This window comes from Oryctolagus cuniculus, chromosome 16, assembly GCF_964237555.1.
Source record: "Oryctolagus cuniculus chromosome 16, mOryCun1.1, whole genome shotgun sequence".
NCBI classification, from domain to species: domain Eukaryota; kingdom Metazoa; phylum Chordata; class Mammalia; order Lagomorpha; family Leporidae; genus Oryctolagus; species Oryctolagus cuniculus.
This window is the reverse complement of record NC_091447.1, coordinates 45,102,844-45,125,301: the sequence shown is the minus strand read 5'-3', so window position 1 is coordinate 45,125,301 and position 22,458 is coordinate 45,102,844. Positions and strand designations below refer to the sequence as shown.

General features: G+C 39.3%; 1 protein-coding gene across 6 annotated transcripts in view; it reads left to right on the top strand.

Moving 5' to 3' along the window:
• Positions 1 to 22,458, top strand: part of CDK14 (cyclin dependent kinase 14) — a 742,587-nt gene that overhangs the window by 1,084 nt on the left and 719,045 nt on the right. For all 6 annotated transcript variants that reach the window (XR_011382804.1, XM_070058416.1, XM_070058417.1 and 3 more), the window contains exons 2-3: positions 11,700 to 11,746; positions 18,362 to 18,455. Coding sequence is in view for 5 of the 6 variants with exons in the window: in XM_070058416.1 (XP_069914517.1) it covers positions 11,700 to 11,746; positions 18,362 to 18,455 (141 nt within the window). In the remaining variant the exon portion in view is untranslated. The remainder of the gene's footprint in view (positions 1 to 11,699; positions 11,747 to 18,361; positions 18,456 to 22,458) is intronic.

Genomic DNA, 22,458 nt, shown 5'->3' with positions numbered 1-22,458 from the left:
AGTTGGCGAGCTCAAGAGGCTTCCATAGCCTTGGCAGCTCATGACAAGAGCCTCGGGTGATTACTGACGTCATAAATAAGAGTGTCAATTGTTAAATCAACAACAGGAGTCACCGTGCACTTACTCCCCATGTAGGATCTCTGTCCTTAATGTGTTGTACTATGAGAATTAACAGTAAAACTGCTACTCAAACAGTACTCTATACTTTGTGTTTCTGTGTGGGTGCAAACTGTTGAAATCTTTACTCAGTAAATACTAAGTAGATCTTCTGTATAAAGATAATTGAAAATGAATCTTGATGAAGAATGGAATGGGAGAGGGAGTGGAAGATGGAATGGTTGCGGGTGGGAGGGAGGTTATCGGGGGGAAAAGCTGCTATAATTCAAAAGTTGTACTTTGGAAATTTATATTTATTAAGTAAAAGTTAAAAAAAGAAATTTTGAAATGTTAAGCCTTGCTGAGTTGAATTCATGAACTTGGAAATAAGATTTATAATATCCTAAATTTAAATTGTATAGGCAGAATACAGACATTGAATTACGTGGACAGTGCCTTGTAGAGCACACAGTCGTGGTTGCTGTCTGGTTTCCAGGGCATGAAGGATGTTAGCACTCGTAAGCAAGCCAGCCTTCCCGGTCAAATCCAAATGCACAGCTCTCCGCTTTGCCCTGGAAGAAGATATCTTTGAGAGGTGGTGGTCGGAGCCTGAATCAGAGGGCCTAATTTGTTTCCTCTGATTTCATATCCTCATCAGTTTCTCTCTCTCCTCTCTCTCTTCCTCCCCCCTCTCCCTTTCCCACAGATAAACCTCCCCCATCTCTCTCTGTCCCTCCCTCCCTCTCCAGTTTTTATTTATTTGAAAGGCAGAGACACACAGGGATCTCACATGTGCAGGTTCGCTCCTTAAATCCCAGCGACAGCCAAGATTGAGCCAGGCTGAACCCAGGAACTGGAACTCATTTTGATTCTCCCACATGGGTGCCAGAGACCCAAGTACTTGATCCTTGTACTGCTGACTCCCAATGTGTACTTTACTAGGAAGCTGGAATTGAGAGAAAAGTTGGGACTCGAACCCAGGCACTCTGAAATGGGTTATGGGTGTCCCAAGTGGTGTTGTAACTGCTGTGCCAAATACCCACCTGGGAGTTCTCCTTTTCTAAGTGCTTAGTCACCTCAATATGTACTCTAAGATGTTCCAGTGCCATCCTGGCCCCTCTTCCTCTAAAAAACAGGAGGAAAAAAAACAAAAAACAAAAAACCAGCACCTGAAAAACATAGACCCAAGGACAAAAACAAATCCTTCCCTATGTTCCTTAACAAAACAGAGCCAGACTTGAATTTTTTCCACAGACTTTATAAAAATTCTGAAGAAAAACAAAACTAAAGTAAACAAAAACAAATCAAGAATCCTAATTCATTGGGACTGGCTCTGTGGTGCAGTGGGTTAAGGCCCTGATCTGCAGTGCCAGTATCCCTTATGGCACCGGTTCAAGTCCCGGCTGCTCCACTTCCGATCCAGCTCCCTGCTAATGTGCCTGGGAAAGCAGCAGAAAATGACCCAAGTGTTTGGGCCCCTGCACCCATTTGAGAGACCCAAAAGAAGCTCCTGGCTCCTGGCTTTAGATCAGCCCAGCTCGGGGCATTGGTGCCATTTGGGGAGTGAACCAGCAGATGGAAGACCTCTCTCTCTCTCTGTCTCTACTTCTCCAGATAACTCTTTCAAATAAATAAAATAAATCTTTATAAACAAAAAAATCGTAGATCCTACAGTCTAGTATCAGAAAGACTGATTTCAGCTCCTTCTGCTCTGGGGCTCTCTGAGCACTGTGCCTGTTTCTGAGGAGGCTAGCTTGCCTTCCCATGGCAAGTCTGCTTCCCCCTCGTCACTGAGGGCAGGTTCCCCTTTGTGTTTCATCCGACTTTCCCATCTAACAAGAATATGACTTTCTAGACATCATACTTTTCACCTCCAAAACTTGAGAAGAGATTCTGACCCTTTCCTGAGACCCTCACCTGCAAACTTGCGTACGCTGCTCCGAGTGCCAGCAACACACAGGACTTTGCAAAAGACTGCACATCAAGCGAGACCACCTGCTAAGCACGTGCCGTCATTCCCAAGGCTTTGAACTCTGATATTCATTGACATTTGAGAGCTTAGTCATCAATACCCCAGGGATTGCTTTCTACTTGATGGAAGTTTCTGTTAATAATCTTCTTCTCAAATATCTAACAAATAAATATAAAAGGTACTGAAACCTAGAGATTTTTTTTCATGTGAAGTAACCAGACAACAAAGCAGCATAGTCCAAAAAAATAAATGGCAACCCAAGAACAAGATGGAAGATTCTGAATTTAAACACAATAGCACAGTGTAATAAGGCTTCACATGCTACCTCTGCCCCTTGGAAGTAACTAGTGAGTCACTAAAGTCTAAAAATTTTCACTAATATTCCCAATCTAGAGAGCAGCAAATAGAGTGGGTGTCCTATTGTTTATCTTAAAGATGAGCAGGGGAAATGGCCACAAAGGAGAAATGAGTGAAGTAAGATCTCAAAATAGAGGATCTGTTGGAAATGCAGGTTCCTGAGCTATAAGCTGAATTTGAGGGCAGATCTGGAGTCCAAAGATATCCCCTTGTGGAAATGAAGAACACCTCTAATGAGCTAGGGCAAAACCTGCCATTAGAAAAATGGCATAACTTCAGGGGCTGGTGCTGTGGCACAGTGGATTAAAGACCAGCCTGCAGTGTTGGCATCCCAAATGGGCACCAATTTGGGTCCTGGCTGCTCCTCTTCCAATCCAGCTCTCTGCTGTGGCCTGGAAGAGCAGTGGAGGATGGCCCAGCTCCTAGGGCCCCTGCTTCCACACTGGGAGCCTGGGGATGGGGGAGCTCCTGGCTCCTGGCTTTGGATCAACTCAGCTCTGGCTGTCGCAGTCATTTGGGGGATGGGCCACCAGAGTGGAGGACCTCTCTCTCTATGGCTCTACCTCTGTCTGTAACTCTGTCTTTTGAATAAATAAAATAATTCTTAAAAAGAAAATGACAAAACTTCAAAAGAGAATAGAGCCAGATATTCTAACAAAGTCTGCCTCACCTGAGTTTTTTCTCCTTGTCAAATGCTGAGAACAACCAAGTGAATGTCACAGATCTGCATGTTTTTAAAGAGAAAAAAGTCTACAGGAGAGTAGCCAAGTGGTAAGGGGGTCAATATCCCATTACTACGTCAGAACAAATGGAGAATCTGCTGCCAGGCCAGCAGACAGCTTTTGCTCCAAGGAAAGGGAGAACATCCCCCAAGGAAAAGGGTGTGCATTTAGCTAAATACGGACTCATAGGAGGCTGAGTTTATGGGTTGATCTTGAATTTACACGTTTAAGGTTTTCTGCCACCAGCAGAAGTGGAGGATTTAAGTGGAGGATTTAGAGGTACCATGAATTATAATACAAAACTGAATTCTGATATTGAGAGGCCTTTATGAACTTCCACCTCTTTATGATCCCTCTGTCAACTCACCCAGTCTGAGATATTAGGTGCTTCTATACTTAGCCGGGCCTCTTGGACTGTACCTGTTTCATTCTGGGAGGCAGAAGAAATGGAAAGGGAAGCAGCTGACACTGCCTGGACCCAAGCTCTGTCACTTGCCAGGCCCATCCTTGTGCTGCCGTACTTCCCTTGTCAGTAAAATGAGAATAAAGTAATATTTTCCCCAAATGGTGATTGTGAAGATCAAGTAAGTTAATATATATTATGCACTCAAAACACTGCCTGGCATGTGGCAAATGTCCCATAAACTCTATGTATATATTTCCTTAATAATTTATACATAACAATGATGGAAAACAAGAGCCAGAAAATGCTAAGGATCCCTGAAAAAAAACAGAAAACAATTAAGATGAGAATGATGCAGAAAAGCTCAGCTCAAAACCCACTTTGGAGAGGACAGCTGTTAAAGGAAGGACTGGTTCTGGGCTTTCTCTGAGCTCGTCAGCAGGGAATACAAAGAAAACGAAGGTGCATGCAGTAGTTGAGCGCTGACCTTGAGCGCCATGGCTGTGCCTCTCCACCTTCTCAAATGTCTCTCAGGAAGCAGCTGAGATTGTACAGCCATACCAAGCTGAACATGCCGGATCTTGTCTGATCTTGGAAGCTAAGCAGGGTCTGGTTAGTACTTGGATGGGAGAAGCAGCAGAGGCAATTGGCCCAGGTTACCAAGGAATGTTAAGTTCTTAGCCTGGATATCCAGACGAAAGATACAATATCAACATACTAAGCCTGGCATCATGTCCTAGCTTTCTCCCACACCACAGAGGTGAAACTAGCATTTATACATAGACTTATAAAAAATTAATGCACAATCAGGAATCTCAAAACCCAGCAAATGAAAAAACCAATTTTAGGCAGGCATTGGTGCAGCAGTTAAGATTCTGCTTGAGATGCTTGTATCCCATATGGGAGTACCTGGATTCCAGTCCCAGCTCCATTTCCAATTCCAGCTTCCTGCTAATGCACACTCTAGGAGGCATCAGATGATACCTCTGGTACTTAGATCTCAGCTACCTAGTGTCATCCAGTACTTGGTGATACAGCCACCAGGCTCTTGATTTTGGCATGGCCCAGCCTTGGCTGTTGTGGGTATTTGGAAAGTGTCTCTGTATCTCTGCCACACACACATTTTAAAAACCAATACATTAAGAAACATTTAACAGAGGTGAAAATCACTTTGCAACTATATACCATCATAGAGGATAATAAAGAGTAAAAGACTCCAAAGAAACAATGAAGCCATCAAGCAGGTTGGCTTGGCAGAACTCCATTGGTGTTAAAAGTAGACAGCGGCACTCACAGCACAAGAAACAGCAGGAGTCTTAACATGCTGCCACCAGTTCTCTTGCCTCCAAGTGCCATGAAGCAATGTATGGGGACAGATGATGGCTATGAATGCAGCCAGTTGTGCTGCAGCTAAGGAACCCAAGGCTTAGAACTTGTAAACTTTTAAGGTAGGCAGTAAAAAATTCTAGTCCCCTGGAGGGAGTGAGTAGTTGTAACCATAGTCACACTGTGGTTGCCTTGAGCTATTTACTTGACTATATCACCAGATGCAGAATAGGCACGGCTTCAGAGGATGGTTAAGCTAAGAGGTTCAGCATACTCAGCAAGGAAATGGAGAGATGCCCAGGGCCTAGGATGGATGACCTCTCCCAACACTACCATTCATATTCTTGTAGAGACATCCATGTAACAATAATGCACTCTTAAGAAAAAGCTTAAGAATCTTTGAAACTAAAAATATAATTAAGATGGATGGAGCTAAATAATGAATAGGGCAGGTTTTTTTTTTTTTTTTTTTTTTTTGAAGCTGGTTAATACCATTTAGGATGCCTGTACTCATTTCGGAGTGCCAGTTCAAATCTGGGTTACTCTGCTTCCAACCCAGGTCCTGTTAATATGCACCCTAGGAGGCAACAAATAATTAATTATTGGGACTTTTGCCTAACACATGGGAGACCCAGATGGAGTTTTTGGCTCCTGGCTTTGGCCTGGCCCACCCTTAACTGTGGTGGGCATTTGGGGAGTGAATCAGCAGATGGAAGATCTCCCTCTGTCTCTACTTCTCCCTGTCATTTTGCTTTTCAAATAAATAAATGAAACTTTATTAAAAAAGTGAATTAGCAAGCTTAATGACTGAACCATGAAATTCTTATGGAATGCAATATAAAAATATGAGATGTAGAGTATATAGAAACATAAAAGAGGAGTTCATACCAACATTAAATTTGTTTTTTGGTTTTTTATGAACATAGAACACAAAATGTAGTTTTTACTTAAGCAGTTACATGAATGGGGCTGTTTTTAAGTTTCTTCACTGACAACTCCATTTTAATCATTGAAAAAATTATATTTAATGAGCAAAAATGTAAAAATTCAAATTTAAACATGAAAATATGGAACAACAGCAAAAAAAAAAAAAACCCAGGAAGTATCTTCATTACCAAACAGATTAACAAATTCACAGACACTCAGATACTTTGAGGCATATCAAAACATCTATATCAAAGGTTGCATTCATTTGAGAGGTATCAATACGTGTTCAGGACTGAGACTATTTGTAGTACTTATAATATGTACAAAGCAGCATTAGACTACTATGGTTAAAAAAAATTAAGTTTTATGCTATAATTTGCCAATTTAACATTACAGCTAATGTAGTGACAATTACTCATTTCATATTTTTTTCTTCTGAAACTCAGTAAACAAGTTATCATTGAAGCACATGGAATAATGCCATGTCTTCTTCCTTATAATAGCAAATTTTAAAATCCAAATACTTTGTATCATGGAAACTTTACCTAGCTGTGCAAAAGCTCCCAAATACAGTACAGTCTTGAAGTTTCTTCTTTGCAGACCCATTAACTTGGAGTTATTTTAGCACAGATAAGTGCAGACACTACTTCAGATTACTGGGCAACAAGAATGTCTGTGTGTCACTACCTGTATTTAAGTATGAGCACACCACAACCACAACCACGGCAAGTAAATGCCCTCCCACGTCCTCCTCTGCTTCCGGGGTTCCTTTCCACATCACAGGAGCTGGTTTAATGGATGCTGTCAGGTCTCCACCTGTCTCTGAAAGTTCCTTTATTAAAAATCTTGAACTTTAACTAGTAGAACATCTACAGTCTCAGTAAGCTGCTTTTTTTCCCCACTTCACTAACTAGTTCAAATACAATATGTAACATTTTAAATTTTATAGACACTTTGTTAAATGATTAAAGGTATATAAAATATCATTAGTGGGTAAAATATTAACCAAAAAAATGACACTAAGTATTTTTGAGACTATTTTTTTCCTAACTAGAAAAGCGATGGGATTCATAGTGAACACAGACAGAATGACACTTTAACCCTGCTGTTCTATAGCATCAGTAGTAAGAGTAAATGCATGAAGCCCAGAAAAGAAGAGCAGGATTCCAGGAGAGAGATCTGGTAAACACTGAATTTTGGATGCTCAAACACAAAAGGGTTCACAGTGCTTATAAGCACTATCATTATTTTCATCCTTTCCAGAAATAAAAATATAATTCATTACATAATAAATCTTATCAATTTCAGTTTTCAAGTATTCAAGTGATGCAAACCCAGGTATTTTCGTTTGTGGTAACAACACACAGACGGAGCTTCAAAGACAGGGAAAAATTCATTAAAAATAACTGATGCACTCTTCTGCCCAAAGACAAAAGAATTTTTTTTCTTTTTTTAACTTTTATTTAGTAAATATAAATTTCCAAAGTACAGGTTATGGATTACAATTGTTCCCCCCCCCATAACTTCCCTCCCACTTGCACCCCTCCCATTTCCCGCTTCCGCTCCCTCTCCCATTCCATTCACATCAAGATTCATTTTCAATTATCTTTATATACAGAAGATTGATTTAGTATATATTAAGTAAAGATTTCATCAGTTTGCACCCACACAGAACATAAAGTGTAAAATACTGTGTGAGTACTACTTATAGCATTAATCCACATTGGACAACACATTAAGGACAGAGATCCTACATGAGGAGTAAGCACACAGTGACTCCTGTTGTTGACTTAACAATTTGACACTCTTGTTTGTGGCATCAGTAATCTTCCTAGGCTCTAGTCGCGAGTTGCCAAGGCTATGGAAGCCTTTTGAGTTCGCCAACTTAGATCTTATTTAGACAAGGTCATAGTCAAAGTGGAAGTTCTCTCCTCCCTTCAGAGAAAGGTACGTCCTTCTTTGATGGCCCTGTTCTTTCTACTGGGATCTCACTCGCAGAGATCTTTTATTTAGTTTTTTTTTTTTTTTTTTTTTTTTTTGGCCAGGGTGCAAAGACATAAGAATTAAGATATAACATTGTCATCACACAAATGGTATGTTATAAGAAAAGGAAGAAAAAAAAGATGGTGCCATATAATCAATGTCTTTGTTTTAACAAGATTCAAAAATAGATTGCCTTAATATGTGGCTAGATTCCCAGTAACAGGATATTCTGAAATCTAGGGGACTATAGAAGAAAAACCAGAGTAAGTTCAGTTTCCTGGCTGTTTTTCCATAAATGTTCCTATTGTTTACCTTGGATTTCCTTTGTACTTTTATTGGGAGATTTTTTGCCTTCACCTTCTTTTATAGTGATGACCATGTTTCTGTGTTTCTATGTGCAGTACATCCTTATGTATCTGTTGTAAGGCTGAATGAGTGGTGACAAATTCTCTCAATTTCTTTTGTTATGGGAGGTCTTTATTTCACCTTCATTCATAAATGAAGGCTTTGCAGGGTACAATATTCTGAGTTGACAGTTTTTTTTTTTTCTCAAGACTTGGAATAAATCTCACCATTCTCTCCTAGCCTGTAGGGTTTCTGATGAAAAGTCAGTGTGAGTCTAATTGGAGAGCCTCAGAAAGTAATCTGGTATTTCTCTGGTGCACATTTTAGAATCTTTATGTTTTACTGTGCAGTGTTTGACTACAATGTGTTATGGTGAGGATCTTTTCTGGTCATGTCTATTAAGAGTTCTATGTTTTTCCTGTACTTGGTGTTCCTCTCTCCAAATTAGGAAAGTTTTCTGTAATTATTTTACTGAAAAGACCTTCTAATCCATACTCTCTTTCCACACTTTCAGGAACTCCTAGGATCCCCATGTTGGGTCATTTGATTGTATCCCATAAATCTTCAACACTGTTTTTTAGTTTTCTAATTTCTTCTTCTAATTTCTTTCGTATCATGTATGGATTTATTTAATTCATGGATTTGCTTCTGATTACTTCTAAGTAAGCCTGCGATCAGTTTTTTGAATTCTGTTTCTGACATTTCTTCAATCTCTTCATTCTCACATTCTGGTATTGAAATGTTGTGCTCCTTTGCAGGCATCAAATTGAGCATGTTAAGTCTCCTTTTTCTTTTTAATCAGAGGAGATTTAATCTACTCTGTTGGTGTAGAAAGGTAGTAAAGCAATATTAATATTAAGAGTATAACTAAGTTGTAAAATCATTAAGTAGAAGAATGAGTAATATTCTATGTTGACATATAGTACAACATACCAAGATGACATATTATGAACTTTTGTTCACTGATTGTAGTTTTGAAATAGATACAGTAAAAGCTGATAGAAACAAAGAAAATTTGACAGATTTAAAACCACATGGACTCATTTAACATGCCTACATAAAAAAATCAAGGGATCAAGTAAATAGAATATAAAGGTAAAATATAGAGGATTTTAACAGATAAAATCTTACTATCTTTTTTTAAAGATTTATTTATTTATTTGAAAATCAGAGTTACACAGAGAGAAGGAGAGGCACACAGAGAGAGAGGTCTTCCATCCGCTAGTTCACTCCCCAATTGGCCGCAACGGCTGGAGCTGCGGATCTGAAGCCAGGAGCCAGGAGCTTCATTTGGGTCTCCCTAGTGGGTGCAGAGGCCCAAGGAGTTGGGCCATTTTCTACTGCTTTCCCAGGCCATAGCATAGAGCTGGATTGGAAGTGGAGCAGCAGGGACTCGAACTGGCACCTATATCTGATGCTGGCATTGCAGGTGGCAGCTTTATCCACTACACCACAGTGCAAGCCCCAAAATCTTATTATCTATTCTGTATTTTTTTCTTGGATGTTATTGAAAGAATTTACTTCCAGGTAAACGTTATTTTTTTAAGTTATTAATTTATTAATCCATTACAATCCAATCAAAAAGAAAGTTTTGTTTTGATATATGGCATAATATATTACAATGGTGGGCATCTCTAGACACTTGAAATTGTGATCTTTCATGGGAAAAGAGAAGGGAAGGGAAGGGAGGGGAGGGGAGCGGAGGGGAAGGGGGGAAAGGGAAGGCAAAGGGAGGAAAGGGAAGGGAAGGTAGGGAAGAGGAGGGGAGGGGAGGGAAGAAGATGAGATGAAGAATATGATAACAACATGTTTAACAGTGATAGATGAAGTGGAATCAGTAAAGGAAATGCAAAAAGAGTTGGCCAGAGGTTTCCCAAGAGAACACGGAAAGAACAATGCTGCAGAAGTCATGAAAATGTAATCAAGACAAAGTCACCAAATAAAAAGCAAATATACAAACATTAGGCCATTAGGGTGAGGGACCTTGTACATGACAATACTGTAGAAATGGCTTAACCTGCCTTTTTGGGGTATAGAATGAAAGAAAGAGCATACTGATTCATGCAGCACTGGTTTTCCAATTACAGCAAGAATAATTATTAAGGAGATTGTTGGCCAATTATACAGATGCTCAATCTAAACTGCCGGTATGGAACCAGATCTGGCCATTCACAGATATAATGTGTTGTGGAGACAAATTCACCTCCACAGTGTTCTTTTCCAAAATCCATCTCTCCATATAATCATGGGAAAAGCATCAGACAAATCCAAATTGAGAGGCATCATACAAAATATCTAACCAGTACTACTCAAGACTGTCAAGGTCATGAAAAATAAAAAAGACTTGTGGGTCAGATGAGACATAGCGATTAAATACAGTGTGGTAGGATCTTGGAAAACAGGATTAATATAAAAACTGTGAAATCATATTTAAAAAGTGATGCACCGGGGTTGGCTTCTTAGTTTTGATAAAAGTACCATGGTGTAGAGTAAAATGTTCACAACAGGGAGATTGAGTGAGGGGTAAATGGGAATGCCTTGTGTAATGTTTGAAATGTTTCTGTAAACCTGGAGTTATTCCAAAATAAAAACTTTAGTTAACAGAAAATAAGCTATGGGAAGCAAGTAGAGCTTGGAGAATGGTGACTAAGTCATGGGCCATTTGTTTCTCTGCTTCCGCCTCTTGAAATCAGCCTAAGGCCAGCTGCCCCTGACAGAACTGAAGCAGTGGAACCTTCCCCATTTCCCTTGCCTTTTCTTCTACTCAACTTTCCCATAGAGACTTCAAGGACACTTGAAGTAACATTCAATAGGATGTAATTGGAAAACTGAATTGTAAGTTTCTTTTCATAGCCAAATCAGATCTGCATCCAACCACACAATTTGAAATTAAATAGAAAGGTCTGACCTTTCCCACAGAGCCTGTGAAAGTAGAGAAAGTGATTTGACCGTTATTGTATCACAGAGTAACTAAGCCATTAATTCCATTAATTTATTCAAGAAGATGTTGATCCATCAAAATGTTTTTGTTCAAACTCATAGTTTCCAAACTGATAGAACTTTCATATATAAATATCTTCATAATAAATCATATTAGTTTTGTTTTACAAAACAAGAATGGTGAAAATCCTCATTTGGAGGAAGTTTTAAAAGTTTTATGGCAAAACAGGATAGTTAATTTGTATTTTATATTTAAAGGAATACTTAACCAGTAATATGTTGGCACTACTATGCTGAATAACAGATAATGATGCTTTAAGCTTACAGAGATATTGCAAATTTGTTTTACCATACTTGTATTTGGAACTTGACTAATCTAAGTTAGATGATACCATTTCATGTGTTTCCAAGTAATAGGAGAAAATTCAGTTAATATTTAAATAGTATCAGTGGGAAAAGTATCTAGATATATGAAAACAATAAAGTAGAACTCTGGGGGATGGGTGAATATGGCTAGCGGCAGGAATGACTAAATGAAATGGATTTTTATATAAAATCAAGCAATTGGGTTCACTTTTATATAAAATTGAGCTTTGGTTTTACATTTTTATAATTTTTTTTCTTGTAGCATGTGCTCAAAAGAAAAATTGTCAATCGTGCGCACAGGATAAGAAAGTAAGTTAACTTCTTTGTGAGGAAATTGTCTTAAAAATGTTGTAATGTCACAGGATGTGTAGTTGTCATCCAAAAGATATGCTAAGCATTGCTCAAACACCATTTTAAATAATAGAAATGACCAAAATAGTTATGATCTATTTTAGTATTTCAAACCAATTTTGAGAATCTAGAAATAAACAATGGTAATAATTTTGTACAGACACATCCTTCCTACCAGAAAATTATACTTCAAAAACAAAAAATTTACTGCTTGAGAAAAATCATACTGAAATCTTGGAAGAATTTTTTGTAAGTAAAGGAAAATATATGCCTGTTGAGATGTAGTGAAAAGTTCTTTGCCACTTCTAATCTCTGCCACTGGAAGGAATGACACACTATTCCTTAACCACAACCTAGTGAGGTCCCCTTCGCTGGTGATTTAATGTCTGACATCCTTATTCTTCACTTTAGATTTGGAAGAAAACAGAAGTGCCATAAGGAACGAGGGAAGTAGTATCACTTTTTGCCACAGAGAGCTTTGCACAACCCTTAAAAAACCATTCATTCTGTTTGTGAATATATATTACATATTTGATATATTTCAAATGTTACAAACTCATGATTATACCTAAAAATTAATAACTACTTATTGCCATTGTGCACCCTAGAAATAATCCATTTGTCTTGTTATTTCATATTTTTTTGTTTGAGTCAGATCTATACCTTGCAATTGGCTGATATGTATCTTAAGTTTCTATTGATCTGTGTTCTTTCTCCTTCTCTTTTTTTGTGTATGCACTTATTTTTTTGCAGAAACTGGATTGTTTATCATATTGGAGTTCCCATAGTATCAATTTTACTGGTCACATCCACATATCTATAATGGCTTTTATCTTGTTCCTTTTTTCCCTGTTCTTCTGTTAGAAGAACTGATAACTAAATATAGATACGTGATCAGATTCAGTCTAATTTCTTGGTAGGAACACTTTATGCTGAACACTTTCATTAGGAGGTCAGTAAGGGCTCTTGTCTAGTACTTGGTGCTGTTAGTACTACTGTAGCTTCTTGCCTAGATCCAATATTCCATTCAAGTTTACAAAAACTGTGGCTAGTTTGATAGTCTTACCTCATTTTTTAAAAAAATTTACAGATACCTAAAATTACACATATTTATGAAGTACCACATGATCTTTGTACTCATTTTTCTTTGTTTCGTTGAGAGGCAGAGAGACACATAAACAGAGAGAAGGACTTTCCGTCTGCTAGTTTACTCCTCATGTATTCACAATGGATTGGGTGGGGGCAAAGCCAGGAGTTAGGAGCTCCATCCAGATCTCCCATGTCAGGGTCAGGAGTCCAATTACTTGAGTTGTCATTTCCTGCTTAGCAGGAAGCTAGAATGAGGAGCCAGAAGCAGGTACAGAAAACAGGTACTCTGACATGGGATGCAGGCATCTTAACTGGTGTCTTATCTGTTAGACCAAATACTTGCCCCCAGTATTTTTTTTATAAGTAGAGAAATATAAAGTACATTAATATTAGCTATAGTCACCTTACTATGCAATAGAACCCCAGCCTCCTTATTCTATCTAACTGTAATATAATACCTGTTAATGAACTTTGCCTTATCCCATCTCCTCTTCCTAGTCTCTGGTAGCCACCATTATGTTTTTAGCTTCTATATGATCACTGTCTTTTATCATGAGTGAGGTCATGCAATACTTGTTTTTATATGCTTAGTTTATTTCACTTAGTATAACAACTTCTAGTCCATCCACATTGTTGTAAATGACAAGATTTCATCTTTTTTTAATGGCTGATAAATATTCCATTGTGTAATGCGCCACATTGCCTATGTTCAGTCATCAGTAGATGGGTATCCAGGTTGTTTCCATTTCTTGACTATTGTGAATAGTACTACACAAAATACGCAAGTTCATGTCTCTTTGACAGACTGGTTTTATTTCCGTTGAATATATCTTCACTAGTGGGATTGTCAGATCACATGGTAGTACTGCTTTTAGTTTCTTGAGGAACTTCCACGAAGTCTTCCACAGTGACTGGACTGATTTATATTTCAGCAATGTACAGAGATTCCCTTTTCTCCACATACTCACCAGACCTTACTGTCTTTGTCATTTTGGTATAGTCATTCTAACTGGGGTGAGATGATATCTCCTTGTGGTTTTGTGTTGCATTTCCCTGATTAGTGATGTTGAGCATTTTTTCATGAATCTATTGTCCATTTGTATGCTGTCCTTTGAAAAATGTCTGCTTAGATATAATGTCCAGTTTTTTAAAAGATTTATTTATTTATGTGAAAGAGTTCCAGAGAGGAGGGCGGAATATTCCATTCCCTGGTTTACTCCCCAAATAGCTGCAATAGCTGGTCCTGGGCCAGGCTAAAGCCAGGAGCCAGGAGCTTCTTCCAGGTCTCCCACATGGCTGGCAGGAGCCCAAGCACTTGGGCCATCTTCTGCTGCTATTCGCCAGGCCATTAACAGGGAGCTGGGTTGGAAGTGGAGTACCCAGGACACAAACCTGCACACATATGAGATGCTGGCATTGCAAGCAGAGGCTTTACCTGCTACACCACAACGCCGGCCCTACTGCCCAATTTTGAACTGGATTATTTGCTTTTTTACTATTGAGTTGTTTGAGTTCCTCCATTTTCAGTGAACTTTTAAAAGTTTTCTTGTATTGTAGAATTTTTGTTGCAAAGCCAAGATTTTAATTTATTTATTATTCAAATACATTATTCCCCCTATTTCTATCTCATTTTGCCTTTTTCTTACTCTTTTCTTGAAAAAATATTGAGAACAAGTGTTGTGGATTATTTTTCATAGCAACTATTTCCAATACTTGACCTGCATATTAGCATGCCTCTCCTTTTGGAGTTGGATTTTCTTTGAGAAGTTTAAGCCATCTGTCAGGTTCCGGTTCCCTCACTTTTCTTCTGAACCAGGATTGACTCCCAGTTGTTAAATAAAACACAAACTCCTTAGTTGGTCTGACATTCCAAAGCCCATGATAATCCAGGAGAAGTTTAGCTTTCAAATTGTTCCTCCATGAAAGATTTTCAAGATTTTCAAGAGCTTCACCATGAGAGATTTTCATTCTCGCCACCGCGATGCCTTCCCTTTCCCCCTGCCATATCGCCTATATCTAAGGACTTCCCTTTTTCTTTACAGATTTTACCTATTCCTTGTGAGAACCCAAATCTGTTATCCCCTGAAAGGAATCTTATGTAGTCATTCCCACTAGAGGTGATATTTTTCTTTATTGCTATTACACTTTATATCTCTTCCACTAATTTTCAAATTAAAATAATTTTCCATTTACAGATTTACATTGTTGTTTGGTGCTGTGTACCTACTGTACCTTCCAATTAAATTCTCACCCTCCAGAAAGCAGAAACAGTGCTCTAAACATCTGCATAAGCTGCTCCATCTAGCCCATAAATGAATTGTAAATAAATGTTCTTTTGTTCCTCTCAATACTCACTACTTAAAAAAAGCTCCCATGCACAGGAACATTCATTTTCTAGTTCTTTGCCAGTATAATATTAAACCATTCTCTACAATGCTAACACACCATGAAACATTACCATGTACCTCTCTCTACTTCCTGCATTTTAATTTTCATGGCATTTTCTTATTAAAGTATCAATATGATGTCCATATAGGCTTATTAAGAGTTCTATCCAAAAATGGGCACTCTAGATTCCCCACGGAGCAGTGATAACCATCACCCTGAAGCCTTGAGTTGGCTTCTCAGTTGTCACACTCCTGAGGCCGAGGTCGGCAAGACTTCATATTTATATGTGTCATCTTCCTTTGCTACAAGAAAAAAAATCCATGTAATTTGTCTTAAATTATACATTACCAATTTAGGGATGCTGAATATATTGTGCTGTTCCTCTGGGCAATGTGAATTTCTGGTCTTTGAAGACTTTTTAGACTTGGTTAAGGTATTAGTCACATCTTTGTGGTTGAAGGACAGAAATCCAACTGTAATTTAATAAAAAGAGGAATTCATTGGCTCATAAAATTGGGAAGTCCACGGGTGGCCTTGGCTTCATGAACAGTGGAAACTAAAAGATGTCATTCTCATTTCTCTCTTTCCTTTTATCTCCTAACTCTGCCTTTCTCTGTATATTGACCTCATTTTCCTGTGGAAAGTGAACATTCTCCATACAGCTGCAGAAGGTGCTGGCTGCCAACAGATTTCATGCAATGTCCACATACAACTCCAGAGAAGATTCTGATTGGCCCTGTTGGGGTGTAATGTCTTGGTTCTGCATTAGTTACTGGGCCAAAGGGATAAGCTACCCAAGTGCCAATGCCTGGGTCAAATGCTCACTCCAGTAACCAGAAAGGGTTGAGACAAAGCTGACTGATGTCTAGAGAACCACACAGGATTGGTGGAAGAAGTCCAAGAAAGAAGGAAGGCATGGTTACCAGAAAAAGAATTATGATGCAAGACAGACAGACATTTTAAAAATTAGTTGTACAAGTCTATTTCATTTCACCCTTTGACATGTGTATTTTGTTTCCCCCATCCTCATATTAAAAAAAAATCCTAAAAAAATAGTGCCACTAGCCCTCAACCAATGTCGCTCGCTCCACAGGCTCGCGGAGGAGCGGCAACAGATTTGCTGTTGTTTCTTTCCCCAGTCCTCCCTTTACAATCCATCCAGCTGGTGTGAGCTTGATTCATAGAGACTCCGAGAACTAATAGCTAAGGACGGAAGTCTCTAGGGGCTGTAGTCCTTGAATCTCAGCCTTATCTTTGCAGTTCCAGTCTTTAAACAACAGTCAGGGAGCACAGGACCCATTCAGCCTAAGTGCCTTCACTTGGCCTTTGATCTTAGTTAAAAAAAAGTGATTGTGACATATTTCCTGTTTTTAGGCAGTGTCACAGGGGTTAAATAAAAAAGCGTTCTTTTTTTATGTATTTATTTATTTAATATTTGTTTATTTGGAAGTCAGAGTTACACAGAGAGAAGGAGAGGCAGAGAGAGAGAGAGAGAGAGGGGTCTTCCATCAGCTGGTTCACTCCCCAGTTGGCCCCAATGGCTGAAGTTGAGCCGATCAGAAGCCAGGAGCCAGGAGCTTCCTCTGGGTCTCGCACATGGGTGTAAGGGCCCAAGGATTTGGGTCATCATCCCTGCTTTCCAAGGCCATAGCAGAGAGCTTGGTCAGAAGTAGAGCAGCCTGGACTCGAACTTGCACCCATATGGGATGCCAGCACTGCAGGCAGCAACTTTAGCCACTACGCCACAGTGCCGGCCCCCTGGGTGGTTCTTTACATTAGGCCAATCACTACCTCTGCTAATCTCAGGATATACAGCAAGAAGTGGCTGGCAGGGATCTGAGATCAGTCTTCTTCTTCTCCCTCTTCTTCTCCCTCTTCTTCTCCCTCTTGTTCTCCCTCTTCTTCTCCCTCTTGTTCTCCCTCTTCTTCTCCCTCTTGTTCTCCCTCTTCTTCTCCCTCTTCTTCTCCCTCTTCTTCTCCCTCTTCTTCTCCCTCTTCTTCTCCCTCTTCTTCTCCCTCTTCTCCTCTTCTCCTCTTCTTCTCTTCTTCTCTTCTTTTCTTCTTCTTCACAGGCAGAGTTAGACAGTGAGAGAGAGAGATAAAGGTCTTCCTTCCATTGGTTCACCCTCCAAATGGCCTCCACGGCCGGCATGCTGCACCGATCCAAAGCCAGGAGCCAGGTGCTTCCTCCTGGTCTCCCACGCGGGTGCAGGGCCCAAGCACTTGGGCCATCCTCCACTGCCTTACTGGGCCACAGCAGAGAGCTGGACTGGAAGAGGAGCAACTGGGATAGAACCAGCGCCACAACCGGAACTAGAACCCTGGGTGCCGGCGCTGCAGGCGGAGGATTAGCCTAGTGAGCCGCAGCGCCGGCCATGAGATCAGTCTTTACCAGCACAGAAGCAGACTGCTTAGGTTAGAACCCTGGCTCCTCCATCTCCTAGCTGTGTGACCGTATCATAGAAGTCATTTAACTGCTCTGTGCCTTACTATCCTCATCTATATGGTGGACATAGCAGTACCCAGCTCATGGGGTTGTCATGAGGATGAAGTGGGCTGATACAGATGAAGGACTTAGAACAGGACCTGTCACATGAGAGACCCTCTGTGAGTGGGAACCATTTTTACCATTCTGTCTTCAGTTCTTTTTTTTTTAACTATTCGGGGGAAGACCAAGTTCTAGTTTTATTTCCCACACTGTTTTCCACCATTGCTTTTGTTTACTTCAGCAAGGAACTTTGAATACAGTTTTCCTATTTTCACATGATTATCTGGAGAAGAGCAAGAGGGGAATGGGTGTTCACCTGGTTTGGAAACCTCTACCAGTCACTGGTAAGGTGATCCTCATCCACCAAGGGCAGCCATTCAAAAAGAGGGCAAGGGTGAGGCATTGGTGGTTAACAGTGTGGGTGAGGTTTGGGTGCGTGAGCCTGGTTAGGCCACCAATATTGTCTACTTCATATAATAATGAAAAAATAGTAATGCTGATGATCACTCTTACTTAATGAATACTTACAGAAGTAGTACTGAAAACTTACTGAGATATTTATTGTTATACTTGGAACATTACTTTTATTTTTTTCTTTCCAATTACAGTGTGTTTGGTGCAATGAAGACAGGATCTGCAAAGCATATTGTTTTCCATATTTTGGGTGTCGAATCAGTGCTGTATATTGGACAAATTGTAAAAGTGAGTTGAGTTCTTTTTATTCAAATTTTGATGTTCTTTATTTCAATTGACTAGAACATGATAATGATTTGTTACATTTGAAGAATTATAAATTTTTATAATATTTGCTTTATGAAACTGTAGGGAGTCTAGGGCTGTTTATCAGCTTTCTCACTGACTCAGGCTTATTGTTTGTTTGCAGCCAGTATTGGTTTAAATCAAATCAGCATTCTTTCTGACAGGTGCATGCTTTCTCATCCCACTTGCTAAAATACTTTTAAATTCATTTCTAAAAATCTCTGGTGTGTGAAATCTGTAGCTCAGTTTAGGGATGTTTATATTCTCATGGTTTTTTGTTTTTTGTTTTTGGCACCAAAATAAACAACTTGTCTTTTATTCCATTTTCCCATAAACTTTTTTTTTTTTAAAAAGATTTATTTATTGATTTGAAAGGCAGAGTTACAGAGAGGCAGAGGCAGAGGGAGAGAGAGAGAAGTCCTCTGTCCTTTGGTCCACTCCCCAAATCTCATGTTGTTTTAGAAACTCCAAGACTTGGGGCTGGCACTGTGGCACAGCAGGTTAACACCCTGGCCTGGGGTGCCGGCATCCCATGTGGGTGCCGGTTCTAGTCCAGGACTGATCCAGTCCTCTTCTGATCCAGCTCTCTGCTGTGGCCTGCGAAAGCAGTGGAGGATGGCCCAAGTCCTTGGGCTCCTGCACCCAGTGTGGGAGGCCCAGAGGAAACTCCTGGCTCCTGGCTCCTGGCTTCCTTTGGGCTTTGCAGCCATCTGGGGAGTGAACCAGAGGATGGAAGACCTCTCTCTCTATCTCTGCCTCTCTGTGTAACTTTGTCTTTCAAGTGAAAAAATCTTGAAAAAAAAAGAAAAGAAAAGAAAAAAAGAAACTCCAAGACTTTCTTATAAACTAGTCCTGGACTGAGGATATATTGAACTCAGTAGCACAGCCACACTTATATTTCCTCAGCTAACATATTCCATCCTGAGAATTGCCATTCAGACTGACAACTACCAAGGACTGGACATATCACCAAATAATCTTTAAATTATCTGTATTTGTAATGTCAGACTTTTGGTGTGTTTTGTTGTACTTACCAAGGCCAGCAAATGGACTCATGTTAAGGAGTTTTCCAAAAAGCTGAAGCAAAAGGCTTTTCCAGTTGAACTCCAACTATATGTGAAAACCCAATCTAGAGTTGCCCTCAAATCTGTTTCTTTCTGTTATTACCAATTGCTTAAGTCATATGTGTTGGTAGCTTAGAAAGCAGTTAAGAAACTGCTCTTATCTCATATTTTCCCCTTCTAGTTTCTTTTTTTTTTTTTTAAGAATTATTTTATTTATTTGAAAGACAGAGTTACAGAGAGAGGTAGAGCCAGAGAGCGAGCGAGGTCTTTCATTCTGCTGGTTCACTCCCCAAATGACCCTCACAGCCAGAGATGAGCTGAGCTGAAGCCAGGAGCCAGGAGCTCCTTCTGCGTCTCCTGCATGGGTACAGGGGCCCAAGGAGTTGGGCCATCTTATACTGCTTTCCCAGGCCATTAACAGAGAGCTGGATCGGAAGAAGAGCAGCCAGGACTCGAACTGGTGGCCATTTGGGATGCCAGGTGCTGCAGGCATTCAACCCACTGTGTCACAGCATTGGCCCATTCTAGTTTCATTTTATAATACACCTGGCTAATAAGCAACACAGTATTGAGGGGGAAAAGTTTATAAATGTTAGAAATCTGCCTTCCCAGCAAGCACTGGGCTGTCTCTTGGATAATGAACTCCTGAAACACAAACAGCAAGCCTTCTCTGATATCTGTACGGATCTTCATAAAATGGCAGCCTGAGGGATCTGAGATTTTATCTGTTGAGGAAAGTACCAGAAATGCATCTGGGGTTTGTAAAAAAAATAAGCCAGTGTCCAATAGCATACCCACTTGGGGACAAAGGACTCAAGTAGTACCTCCTTTCAGCAACCCAGATTACTTTCAAATGTTACTGATAATTGTGTTAATGGTAGTTTTATTGGAATAAATAATGCATGCTCTTGTATCATTTTTAGTAATTATTTGTGAATGTGTATCTAAAAATCAGACTGCATGATACTAGAAAAGATGAAAACATGAGACAGTATTAATGATCTGCATGTTTCCTTTGCTACATTTCAGTTGACATGTTTGGAATCCTGATGCTTGTCCTTATTGCGATCTTAGTTTCTGCACTCCTTTGGTATTGCTGTGCCTATCACCTTTATCTGCAGCAGTATGTTCATTTTGTCTTCGTAAGAATATACTTGGTGATAATATCAGTAACAAAAGTGCTAAGCTAGTTAGTAGGAAATACTGATGTTTTTATGTAATAAAAACAATATATTTACCTGCTGAGGAGAAAAAGTCAAAAAAGTACAGAAAAGTGTAAAATGAAAAGAAAAAACATTCCCACCCCCGCCATCACCTCTAACACTTCCTTCCCAGAAGTAATCCTGTCAGCACAGTTCTGTTTGTATTCTCTTGGTTATCTCCATGTATTTAATTCTGGTTGTATGAGGGTACTTCAAAAATTCATGTGAAAAAAGTTTTAAAAATTTTATAAGATCTAATCATATTTCATAGTTATATATAATAAATGTTATTACTTATATAAAATTATAATATAGTATATAGATACTAATATATTAATATTAATAATATGGTTATATGTGTAATGTTATAATTATTATAATTTTAAGAATTAAAATATGTTATTTTGGTGCAAAAAGTTTGAAATCCACATAAGGATCTTCAAAAAATTTGTGAAAAACTTATATTATGAAAAAACTGTATATGGACTTCAAAATTTTTTGCCACAAAATAAACTTTAATTCCATTGTTCCACGAACTTTTGAAGTACACTCAAGTCTTCTCTTCAGGATTTGCTAACATTAGATGTTATCTGTTGACTCCCCATCATGAAAGCTGAAAACTTTTCTTCTGCTTTGCATGTTTTTTTTTTTTTTTGTTATCCTAAGGAAAAAAAATTGAATCCCTCTACTTTCTTCCATCTGTCCTCGCCTCCCTCTATCTTGCAAACTCCGTAAGCTTTCTCATTAATTTGACCTTGCCAAGTGTGTAACATTTTCATTCAGTTCTGTGGCTATAATTATATTCTAAAATGCTTACTCTGTAGTATGAATCTAAAATTTCTAAACTACTAAAGAAACTGAAGCATATTATTGCTTGTGTAACTGTTGCTCACTGAAGGACCATAGAAGTAGGAAATATAATTCTATGTCACTAACTTTTTTGCTTGAAAGAGCATTAACAAGTGTCAAGATCAAATGGAGGGCCGGCGCCGCGGCTCAATAGGCTAATCCTCCGCCTAGCGGCGCCGGCACACCGGGTTCTAGTCCCGGTCGGGGCGCCGGATTCTGTCCCGGTTGCCCCTCTTCCAGGCCAGCCCTCTGCTGTGGCCAGGGAGTGCAGTGGAGGATGGCCCAGGTGCTTGGGCCCTGCACCCCATGGGAGACCAGGAAAAGCACCTGGCTCCTGGCTCCTGCCATCGGATCAGCGCGGTGCGCCGGCTGCAGCGCACTGGCCGCGGCGGCCATTGGAGGGTGAACCAACGGCAAAGGAAGACCTTTCTCTCTGTCTCTCTCTCTCACTGTCCACTCTGCCTGTCAAAAAAAATAAAAAATAAAAAAAAAAAATAAAAAAGATCAAATGGATTCTTTCCTTAACCTCCATTACTCAAAGCCATGTTGTATGTCAACTTGCTCCATGTTTACATGGCAATTTTGCCATCCATATTTTGCACTAGAGATTAAAATTATCTTGATTAATTTTGTTATTAAAAACACATATGTTGATTCTCATCACTGTGTTCATTCAACTTTGTATCTTAAAATATGAGGATACTTTAAAATGTTGACAGAAAAATGAAATTAAAAATGTTTATTTTGGTACAAGAATGTTTAATTCATTTACATGTTTTATATAATATATAGTTTCCATGAACTTTTTGAAGACCCTTGCACATTTTTTCC